This window comes from Passer montanus, unplaced genomic scaffold, assembly GCF_014805655.1.
Source record: "Passer montanus isolate IOZ18808 unplaced genomic scaffold, ASM1480565v1 scaffold11, whole genome shotgun sequence".
Taxonomy (NCBI): Eukaryota; Metazoa; Chordata; class Aves; order Passeriformes; family Passeridae; genus Passer; species Passer montanus.
This window is the reverse complement of record NW_024357613.1, coordinates 13,193,758-13,206,286: the sequence shown is the minus strand read 5'-3', so window position 1 is coordinate 13,206,286 and position 12,529 is coordinate 13,193,758. Positions and strand designations below refer to the sequence as shown.

Here is a 12,529-nt window from a genome sequence, read left to right as displayed (position 1 = left end):
TGTTTTAAACTAAAAGCTTTCTCTAATTTTCATTTCCAATAATCTGTCTCAGTATTTCAGAGAGAGAGGAAAGAAAAGCATCAAGCTGATTTGTGGTTAGAAAAAAAACAGATAGCAATCCAAGGGAAAATGTGAATATTTTCTCCCTAAGGAAACATTGCTATTGTGTTTGTAAGAAGATATTTTGAAAATACAAATATGGAGAAAATATTATAATTTCAGAGGGAAGAAATTCACCACCTATCCAAAACCAAAGATGGTTTCTAAAATGCTAAAGAATTTTATTATTCCAATATAGATTTATACCATTTGGTCAGAATCCTGTTCACCTTTGTTCTCAATTCCTTGTGTACAGAGAGGTAATGCAGAAAAAGTTACAGTGCTTTCTCCAGAGTAAAGGATATGACCGTACTGTAGCAGGGATTGAGACTGTTTCCAGAAATTCTTAAATATATCTATAGGTGATCCTTAATGGTCAGTCTTTAGTGGTTTTCTGTGACCAGTGTTTTGGCAGACTTTTCCGAATGTTCTGCAATCGTCAGTAAGGGGCAGGCTGACCCCCTGTAAATAGCTGTGAGCTAAGAGAGGGTGACTGCATTTGTCCAGGTCACTACTTGGAGCTTACCATGTTTTCTTTATCTATTTCAGTCTCTGTCAGAAATCAGGATCATATATTAGGGTATTTTTTAGACTTGAAATACTGAAAGGTCCTCATTGCATCACTAAGATATATAGGGATCCTTTCTCTGAATATCTTAGAGAGAAATCCTCAAGTCTTTCTATGAAAGATATTAAATGTTTCTTTTGATCTTAAAGTAGCTTTCTCTTGAAAAATATTAGTACTAGGAGAAACTGTGTTTAAAATACCATGTAAGCACTATCTTCAGAAGGTGACAGCAAATTAGAGGCAGTGTTATATTTCTTTGCTTTTATTGGACTGGCACAACTTGTCAGCTTTACTGTTATAGAAAATACAGCTTGCATACAGAGAAAGCCACTCTTTGAAGTAGCCGGGAAAAAGTCATGCTATTTATAATCTGAAAATCTCAAAGGATTGATAAACAAGTTAGCACCATCCATTCTCATTATAGCTGCTAGGTGAAAGATCCTTAGGGTTTATAAAGCTGGAAGAAGAAGAGTGATGAAAGATCAATGGGCTGTTATTCTACTTCCACATTACAGGAGAAGATGACATGCTATGAAAAACAAAGTTACTGAATGTAACTACAGGGATATGATGACAAACGACAGAGACCAGAAATAAATGCAACCACTTTCACCTCTTAGAAACGACACAAATATCAAGGATGGAGGTCACCCAAAAGTCACAGGCATTGTTTGTGAAAATATCAAAGGCCTCATAAGCACAAATTAGGTTGCAGAAAATTAATAAATTAAAAGACTGCACATGGCAGTACTTCTGAGGAAGGCTGATAGCTGCTACAACAGCTGAGACAAAAGCCAAAGGGACACCTTCCGACACTTCTATACATCAAGACACTTCCTTCCAAGGCTTCCAAGGCGTAGGAGAGAGAGTGAAGTGGTTTGAAAATGCAGACACACACAAAAGACCTTGTCAAGTAAGTTTTACCCATAGTTGGTCCACGTTTGCTGAAAAACTCCCATCCCTCTGAAACCACATTCTATTTGAGTCTCTTTCTGATTTGGTTTAAGAACCTCCATCCTGTAAGGAAAGGGAATTCCCTGTGGGAACCAGGCCTCTAAACAACCAGGGAGAATTCCAGATGCTGTTTGGCCTGCTATAATGTGCTGTAGCCATGGCTACACTCAGACCCTTTGGGGTGGGAAGCACTATGCTTCTTACAAAAGGAAATTACATTCTGTAATTAGTTTATTTCCCATCTGGGAGGTTGTCCTCCATAATCTGTTTCAGATGAAGAAGTAGAACTCAACCAGGCTTACAACAGGAACAAGGTTCGTGTGGATAGTCAAATCCCTAACACCAGAAAGACAAGAACTGTTTGAATCCACTGCCATGCACTGAGTCACTGATATATGACCTAGGTCCCAAGCATGACTCAATAAAGACTTCCGGAAAGCTCCAGCTCCTAATAGTTGGCTTAAAGTGTCACTGAAAACCATGAGAAATTAAGACAGGTTAACTTTCATTTTGACGTGTCACTGCTGAGACCTTCATATACCCAAGGAAACATGAGGGATAAGAGGCAGCTGGATACCCAGGGCCCTTTCTGGATACCTTTCTCCAGCAGCTCATTTGACTTCAAGCATCTTCAAGCATCAAACTCCTCTCAAGGATGGAAGTCACTGCCCTAGAGAAAGTTATTTTCCCGTGCTCTTTTTCTGACCAGATATAAGGCTGAGTAGTAGCACACACCACTTCAGCCCTACTTGTCTGTCTTCTCAGGAGGGAGGAACAAGATGCCTGTTTAGATTGAGCACTGGGGAATCCCCCTTATTGACATTTCCCACCCTAGATATTTTCCTTTTTCCAGCTGCCACAAATGATTCACATGGGAAAAAGAGAGCCAAGTGGTTTCAGCCTCAAATTGAGTGACACTGCGAGGAAAATTAATTTAATATTTAACTGAGTTGTCAGCTTAAGAACTGAAAAACAGTTTGACATTTATCAATCCAGTTGCATGGAGGAACAGTGGAGCAGTTGTCACTAAAGTGACAAAAAACCAAGACAGTACAGTCCAGATTTGAGCTTTGACATTTGCTCAAAGAAGTCAGTAATTTATATGGGGAGAGCCATTTACATTCTAAACTATTAAAAAACTCCCAAACCTAAAGAGTGAACATCTAAATAAAGTATGAGGTATAAATGAGAGGTGAAAGTTTAAGAAAAAATTCAGCTTACCAAAACTTCATGCTGAGGAAACCCAAGGCCATGTGACCTGTACATCTATAAATATCACAAGAAAGTTGATAGATTTTTTTCCCCCTCTGGAAATTATTTTTCTGGCTTGTGGGAACAACAAGAGGGAGAAGGAGAGGAGAGGTTGTTACCTTGAATGTCATCATTGAAAGTGCAATACTTGTTACGGTACTTGTTCAGGAGGCGGAATGCATTGGCATTAGCAAAATCCTCAAACTGAATGAGGCAGTTCATGCCATATCTAGAAAAACAAGAAATTATACATTATGTTTAAAAAGTTTCAAAATTACACACTAAAATGCTAGTAACATTTTTAGTCAGATTTTGAATGCAAGTATAATGTGAATCATACAACTCTCAACATGTTTCTGTTATATTTGTTATCTTTACATTCATACAGATTATTTAGAAGGCATAATCATACTACTAATAGTATTTACTCAGTTCTAAGTTCTGAATAGAAGATCAGTGGAAAAGGCATTCACCCTCTGCAGACATCTCAACAGAAGTCTCCACAGAGCAATTACCTACTGAACAAAAAAAGGTCCCTCCCAACATAGACCACACTGTAATTCTGTGGTTGTTTTTTTTTGTTTTGTTTTTGTTTTTTTTTTTAATATGGAAACTCAAGACTCCTGGCACTAGATTTGTATGTAAATACCTAACAAGTCAACATTTGCCCTGCTGTGCTAGTAAAGTTAGTCCTAAAATGAAAGTTAGTAAGAAGTTAAATTAAATTAATATTACCACTATAGATTGTGGAATGATTTGGATTGGGAGGGACCTTAATGATCATCTTGTTCCAATTCCCTGCCATGGGCAGGGACATCTTTCACTAGACCAGGTTTCTCAGACCTTCATCCAACCTGGCCTTGAACAATTCCAGGGATAGGGCATCCACAGCTTCTCTGGGCAACCTGTTCCAATGCCTCACCACCCTCAGAGTAAAGAATTTCTTCCCAGTATCTAACCTAATCCTACCTTCAGTCTGAGGCCATTCCTCCCTGTCCTGTCACTGCATGTTCTTGTAAATATAGCCCAGTCCTTATATGCATTTTTAGTAGTACTGTTTCTGGATTCTTTGCATAACAGTAATGTATGGCATTTTCAATTACTTTCTTACAACAAAAGCAAAAAAAAAAACAAACCACAAAGCAATGAAAATATATCTACAAAAACTACATAAAGACTGGATTCAAGCTCAGACATTTGCAAGCAGGCAAGATCTCAGCAGCACTATCTCAATCCTGACTGAGCTAAAGGAGGTTTTCTTTATTTGCTAACAGCACAAATGGATGAGACAGTCAAGCTGTCAATTCATGCTTCATCCAGAAAAACAGTACATACATATAGTGAGCAGTTTAGTGTAAACTCAACTTTAACTGAGTTTTTCTTTAAACCGTACATGTGTTTGGCAACCACATTAAGAAAAGCTATCAGTACTTTAAAAAAAACCCAAAAATTCCTGTGACTAAACTCATTTCCATGGAAAACACGTATTTACAGACATATTACAATTAGCCAAATCTATGGGGATTCCACTGGCAGGAATGGTAATCCTTACTGAAAATAAATACATCTTCAGGTTTGATGGAAAAATCTGGACTTCTTCAGCAGCATAATGACAGGCAACTGTTTAAAAGAAAATTTGGCAAGTCCAGTACTGTAAATCACAACCGAGTTCAAATAAAAAACTAGAGCTAATTTCTAATTAATTTAAATTTCTAACCTGCTTCAGTTTCTGACATAAGTTTCTGTGACTCCAAAAGGGTCTAGCAGTTGACAGTTCCATAATAATATGAAACTAATGAGATTATCATTCTGGAATCCTGGAGCTTGGATATATGTGTTTCTTGGATGTCATTAGGCTAGTCTGTTTCTTTATTTTATCATAAATAACATTCCATTTTCTCATCTGCATTTTATTTTTCTCTGTTTTCTTATCCATTACCTTTATAGACAAAGACCAAAACTCCCTGTGAGTTATATTAAAAGAGTGTCCCTGTAGAAAATAATCATCCTATACTGGACACACTAGCCTTATGCATTCTCTGAGCCAGATACTGTGGCTGTTTAATTAAAATGGAAAAAATGCAGGCAGTCTAACTCTGGGCCTCTGAGATTATGGCATCATAGCAGAAAAATTTCTAAGCAGCATTCTTCTGCATCGCATGTGTAACACCTGACATCCAGGTAAATACCTGAGACTTCAGTGCTGCACACAACCAGCAGTACCTCATAAGACTTGTGAATTTTGAGGTCTGTGTTCTCAAAAAAGAGACAAGAAAATTATGCACTATTTCTCTGCTTGGAATATTCTTGTCTCAAAACCACTAACAGATGAGACATAAAGATGAGGTAATACAAAATAGTTCATATCAGGCATTCCAGAAAATCCCTTAGCAATAACGAATTGGCTACAAAGGTGCCACACAGTTCTGGAAGCGGTGACCATACCAAAGGAGTCATCAATTCTTCTATGACCTCCACATCTTCCTATCACAATCCTTTAAAGCAGAAAGTTGAGCCAAAACCTACACCAGTATTTTCTCCCCTGTATCACTCTGCAATAACGTTCCACCCTTCTCACACTCTGATGAACAGTTTTCATTTTAGTGGCTTGTGCACTATAAAGGGTAACTGCTTGAATCAACCCTCGGGGAAGCAGAACATGTCCTCTCTGTTTGCACCTCATACCCTGCTGTCATTGCAAATTTTTGGCTTGGATCTGCACCTCTTTCCAGGTGGGTAGAGAACACAAATGACTACGAGAAGAGAAGGGAACCAAGCCCTTTGGTGCTTGTCCATGTGCAGTCATCAAACTCTGCTGTGTCTTTCAAACCACTCGAATTCCAGCAACTGTGGGCCGCTACAATTCTGTGAGTCATATTACCTTTCAAACATTATGAAAAAACAAAGCCTGCAGCTATCCTAAAATTTGACCATCTCAACATCTTCTATCAATACTAGCTATAGCACAGACTGACTTCACTGCTCACTGAGCTTACTCTGATGATACAGAGTGCCTGATCAGGAAAGTCCAGACACCAGTAATAGATGTGCTACAAACAAAATAATCACATTTAAAATCACCATTCAGTGACTGTGGTTGACTACTAAAAGGGAGCATGTTAGAAGACAGCAACTTCAGGCATTTCAAGAAGATTAGGAGACAAAATTAGGAGAAATTGCCATGACAGAAAACTCTCTAAGAGGTAACTAATTTTAAAAGTAGTGGACTACCTATTTAATATGATAGTGTGAAAGAACAGAATGTACTGCTTATTTAAGTAGCTAAACTTAATAGTCATAGACCTTAGGACAATTTTATCGCCCTCTTTGAAATCTGAAGACATTCAGATGTCCAACATAAACAAAAAATATTTTATTTTGAATATGTCACCACTAGCAGAGTTCCTGATACAGAGTGCCTGATCAGGAAAGTCCAGACACCAGTAATAGATGTGCTACAAACAAAATAATCACATTTAAAACCACCATTGAGTGACTGTGGTTGACTACTAAAATGGAACACGTTAAAAGACTTCAGGCATGTCAAGAAGATTAGGAGACAAAATTAGAAGAAATTGCCATGACAGAAAACTCTCTTAAGAGGTAACTTTAATTTCAAAAGTAGTGGACTACCTATTTAGTATGACAGTGTGAAAGAATAGAACGGACTGCTTATTTAAGTAGCTAAAATTAATAGTCATAGGTCTTAGGACAATTTTATTGTCCTCTGTGAAACCTGAAGACATTCAGATGTCCAACATAAACAAAAATGTTTTATTTTGAATATGTCACCAGCAGCAGAGTTCCCGAAGCAAGCAGACATTTTATTTAGTTACAATGCTGCACAAATGGGGGTGGGAGTGTTGATCTGCAGAAAGGCTCTGCAGAGGGATCTGGGTAGGGTGGATCTACAAGCCAACACAGCAGTATGAGGTTCAACAAGACCAAGTGTCACGTCCTACACTTAGGTCACAACAACCCCATGCAGGGCTACAGGCTGGGGAAAAAGCAGCTGGAAAGCTGCTTAGCAGAAAAAAACATGGGGATGCTAGTTGACAGTGGCTGAACATGAGCCAGCATGTGCTCAGGTGGTGAGGAAGGCCGATGGCATCCTCAGCTACAGGCTGGGGGAAAAGCAGCTGGAAAGCTGCTTAGCAGAAAAAAACATGGGGATGCTAGTTGACAGTGGCTGAACATGAGCCAGCATGTGCTCAGGTGGCTAGGAAGGCTGATGGCATGCTGGCCTCTATCAGCAATATTGTGGCCAGCAGGACCAGGGCAGTGATTGTTTCCCTGTGCTGGCACTGGTGGGGCTGCACCTCAAGTGCTGAGTCCAGTTCTGAGCCCCTCAAGTCAGGAAGGACATTGAGGTGCTGGAGCAAGCCCAGAGAAAGGGCAATGAAATTGGTGAAGAGACTGGAACATAACTCTTGTGAGGAGCAATTGAGGAAGCTGGGGTTCTTTAGCCCGAGAGAAGGAGACTCAAGGGTGACCTTAACACTCTCTACAACCAGCCACAAGAAAGCTGTAGCCAGGCTGGGGTCAGCCTCTTCTCCCAGGCAAACAATGACAGGATAAGGGGACACAGTCTCAAGCTGCTCCAGGGGATGTTTAGGCTGGACATTAGGAGGAATTTCTTCACAGAAAGGGTGATTAGACATTGGAATGGGCTGCCCAGGGAGGTGGTGGAATCACCATCCCTGGAGGTGTTTAAGGAGAGAAGGATGTGGCACTCAGTGCCATGGTCTAATTGATGTGATGGTGTTTGCTCATAGGTTGGACTTGATCTCAGAGGTCTTTTCCAATCTACCTGACTCTGTGATATGAGTCACATAAAACATATCATATAATGGCTTGCTCAAAGCAGAGCCAACAGTTCTCCTGCTATCACTGCTTTTGACCCAAAGCTACACAAGGGATAGCTGGGGATGTGGAGGAGCATGTAACCAACATAGATATTCATACTGAAAGGTGGTACAAATAAATGGAAGAAAGAACCTACCCAGTGGGCAACAACTGTCTTAATCAGAAGAAATGATGACATCTAGTTCTACACTGTCAAAACTAAACAAAAAAATTTTAAAAAATTATTTAAAAAAATCTTTTAGACATTCCTCCTTAGGGTGAAATCATAACAAATGCACTAATGAATTCTTTAATATTTTTGTGCTCTGGAAAACACTTCTCTGATAGCAATAGCTTGGCTTGAGTTCTGCCTAGGACTGATGGACTTTTGTAAGCAAGTGTTTTGTAGTTGTGAATTCCTCTCTTCTGGCTGTTAAGGATTTGTCACTGCAGTAGCTGATTAAACAAATATAAATTGTCTCTAGAAAGTGATAATCCAGATCACTGTTTCCCCTTGTAAATCCTGTTTTGTCACCCACGCCTTTCTGTGTACTTGGATTTTAGATTCCTGCTCCAAGTCACACAGGCAGTCTGAATCAGGATCCAACTGGATAGAAGTTCAAAGCTGTATTGCCTTTGTTTTGTTATGAACAGAAAATGCAGACGAGAGGTGGCAAGCATGCAACATCATATTTGTCATCAAGTATGAGAGGCAAATGCTGGACAATGGATTAAAATGAACCATCCCACTGAATAACATGTGGTTGCCAAAAAACATTTCCAATTCTTTTCCCAATTTACAACATATTTTTTGTGACAGTCTTAGCTAAGTCTCCCCATATATAAGCAAATTTATATTCAGTTGTCTATGACAACAATGTTAATGTTCCAAATAATTCTATGGAGTATATCTTTATGTAACAGGCTTGAGAAAAATGTCCACAGTTATATAACCATCCTAAATATACAGTACAAATATTTTGGCAATTCAATGCTCTTAAGACCTCAACAGGGAAAACCCTCAAGAATCTGGCTTTTGGTGACAGTGGGAGCTATAAAATTTGGGCATAATTTTGAATTCAAACCATATGATCAGTAAAATCCATGCTTACTTATACAGCTAAGAAGGTTTTCTGGACGTATATTTGGATCATTTATTCTTACTGCCAGCCATTGTTTTGGAAACCTTCCTGAAGGAACAAGTGGTCGCTTTTTAGGTTTTTAGAGCTTCCAAACTCCTATTTGGCTACTTTTTTCTTTTTTTTTTCATTCATACATGCCTGGAACTGAAAAAGCCTTAGAAACCATCAGAATTGGTTGCTGCCTCCCATTCCTAAGAAGGAGCAAACCAAAATGATAGCAACATTGGCGCTGTGTTCCTTGCCTTGTGCGTCATGCAGCTGCTCTGCCAGCCAGAACCATTTATAGTCCACCAGGACAATGTGGAAATTATCTCCTTCCTCCCCGCTCCAAATGCTGTAAGCTTGCTCATTACCATATATCCCACTGCTCAAAACAGATTGAAAGGATAAAGAACACTGCTACAAACTCCTCTTTGTGCCAGGGTTTGCCTGGATGCCTCCCTCCTAAAAACTCTTAGGACCAGGGTGCCTTCTCCTCCTCCTCTCCTCAGAGCTATCTTTAACTTCATTTCACAAGGCAATGAAACTGCTGCAATGAGGTCATACAACCATCCCAGCTCCTCTTCTGTTACAACTGTAGCCCACTGCTTAAATTCATGCAATTGAACGAGGGGGTTAGAGTTTTACACAATAAATGCTACATATATATTCTGTGGAAAAGGTGGCCCAGATGAGATAACCCCCAGCAAACACCCCAGCCCTTCTGCAGCAGATGGTACTACTCATGCTGCCTCTCCAGCAGCCTGGAGTGTGCTACAGCTCCACAGGATAAAAATCTGTCCAGGGTGCACTGAGCTCCAGCCAGTTCTACAATGCAAATACCTTTCCAGAAGAGGTATCATTAAATTACAAATAACTTTCTCTGTCCTGAATTGGACCAGCAAGTCAGACAGGACATTCTTCACAGGAAGAGATTTTCTAAAGAACTTAATAGAAACTGTCAGCATCTCTGCTTTCCACATGAAGGACTCTGCTTAAAATTCCTTTTTTATTCCCCTGTAGGCAACCACTGGTTTTATTTTAGCTACAGAAAGCGCATACTTTCATAGGACTGTTTTTCATAGCCATTTTCCATTTCCAAACCAATCCTTTCCTCAATGAGCTCAGTCCATATCCAAAGTAGGCATGGAGATGTGGGAGATGGCAGCATTTAGCACCCACCCTAGCACCAGCAGCAGACCCTTTCTTCATTCACATTCTCTAAAGGAAATAAAATCCTACTAAAGGTTTCCGTATTACTGTTCCCTGGCACAACCACAGTGCTCTGGCACTGTACCAGTGCTTCTAACACTTCTGCTTGCTCCTTCCCTGTCCTGAACATATGTGGTATTCATTTCCATGGCCTTTCTGTCCCAGGAGTACTGAGGAGAATGGGCTGGAGATGACTCATAATATTCTCCCTTTTTTCTCCCCAGCCAACAGCACAGCTCCAGGTGTGGACTTCACAACCCTGGGAATAGAAAGGCTTAGGAACAGAGAAGTGTCCATTTAGGAAGGTCTTGAGGGTGGTAGTCCTCGATGTTGTTCATAAGCAGAGGAGCAAAACCAGATTCTCAGCCCACAGTCATGCCCTATGTACATAAAGAGCTTCTCTTAAGACAAAAGGTAATTAAATCATAAGCTTTTGTGGTATGCTAACAGAAACACTTGCTACAAGAAAAGGATGGTTGCTGTTTTTAACCTAATTTGTCATCAGCCATTTGTGTGGTTGCATCACACTGTAGCAGGGACTACTTGCTCTTTAAATTGAAGTCTTTCAAAGTCCATCTACTGAGACAATAAATTGACAACAGGTCTAAACACACCCAATTTTAAGTTTTTGTGCATTTTCAAAGTGCTGTTGAAGGATTAATATGGATGCTCACTAGAATCAGCCATTTGTGTGGTTGCATCACACTGTAGCAGGGACTACTTGCTCTTTAAATTGAAGTCTTTCAAAGTCCATCCTACTGAGACATTAAATTGACAACAGTTCTAAACACACCCAATTTTAAGTTTTTGTGCATTTTCAAAGTGCTGTTGAAGGATTAATATGGATGCTCACTAGTGAACCTGAACTAGATTTCTTCTACTTCAATACCTGATGGAATTAACTCCCAAATGTCTTAGGATTGTAATATATAAAGGCTGCAAAAGAAGTGAGCTACCACACTGTAAAATTTTATTTATTATTGTTGCAAAACTATTTGTTTTTTATTTATTTTGATATTTGTTCTAAAGTATACCACACAACAATGTTGTCAAGAACTGGGCTTGATCATAACTTAGATGTTTCCAGTTCACCTATATAGACTTTTGTAACAAATTAGGGAGGGTGGTGTGAATGAAGTATGAATGGAAATGTGTGCACTACTGGAAGCAGCAGCAGAACAGAGCTGAAAACGGCGACACACAAAGATAACAAAGAACAAAGCTTACTGAAGGAAAAATTTAAATGTCTCATTTACACCAAGATGAGCAGGCCTGAAGCTCTAGTAAGGCCAGAGCAAAGACACCTCTGGAACCAGGACCCTGCACCTTGAAAACTCAACAATCCCTGCCACAGCACATCACCTGTGCCACTCTTCATCCTACAGGCACAGAAGGAAGTCATTGCAATCTGAAGAAATTCAACATGAAGACATACAGACACAAAAAATTTATGGAGGCTGAAGTAAGAAATAACCTGAGGCAAAATAAGCATGCCAGCACAGCTGCTGGATCTTAAAGGCATAGAAGACCTATATAAAATCTAATCCATCACCACTTATCACCAGAAGCCCAGATAAAGCATTGAAGACATGATAACCAGGACACTTTTGCCTTCAATGTCACACATGAGCAACCCTGGTCAGACCATAAAAACACAAACATGCTGATGCTTTGAATATGTAGGTATGAGACTGATTAATAAAATCAACTTTTTTGAACACTCTTAACATAAATCCACCTCTCTCTTCCATAAGAACTTCCACTGAGTGCCGTCAAATCAATTTCCTCTGGTGGATTGTGTCAAGTTGCCTCCTCTCTGCTGTGAAGTACTCCTCTCAGCAGGAAGGTGGACGGATGACACGGAACCGAGATACAGCATAATGCAATTATACAAATAAATTACCCTCCTGAAAGTTCACAAAGTCAGACATGAGTCAAACTCTTAGACTCAGTTCTTGACATACCCAAACATCAGCCCCAGCAGACCAGATCACTGCCATGAAAAAATACACCACACAAAGTTCCACAAATGCAGAGGTATGAGGGCTTGCCTAACAACCAGGTTAAATTGGAAGAGGCAGAAAACTATATTGTAAATTTTGGTAGTTTTCCTGCTTAGGGGAAAAAAATGGTTCCATGAGAATTTGAAGTAAACAGCAAATTGAATTACTGTGACGGTTTCTCATGAATTTGTACTGGTTCACTTCTTACCTGATCCTGACCCCACCTAAGTCAAAAGTAAAACTCCAGGAGCCTAAAAATGTAATTCCACTTGTCTCCTAGCTTTTCTACTGCTCTTTCCAGTGTTACCACTTAACTGATTTAACTGTGACTTAGACCAAAGAACAATCTCAAATTACCTTCAGTTTTACATTCACTTAAAAGAGATGAGTGCAGATTTGAAACAGATGACCTGAGATTTCTTTTGTTTTTCTTTTCAGTCTCTTCAATTCTTCTTTAGAGACTTGGCACTGTTACA

At 39.6% G+C, this 12,529-nt stretch overlaps 1 protein-coding gene across 1 annotated transcript in view; it reads right to left on the bottom strand.

Moving 5' to 3' along the window:
* The window catches only part of ME1 (malic enzyme 1), a 156,041-nt gene that overhangs the window by 32,992 nt on the left and 110,520 nt on the right, over window positions 1–12,529 (bottom strand). Inside the window, exon 7 of the mRNA XM_039727504.1 lies at window positions 2,992–3,101. Within this exon, the coding sequence (XP_039583438.1) occupies window positions 2,992–3,101 (110 nt within the window). The remainder of the gene's footprint in view (window positions 1–2,991; window positions 3,102–12,529) is intronic.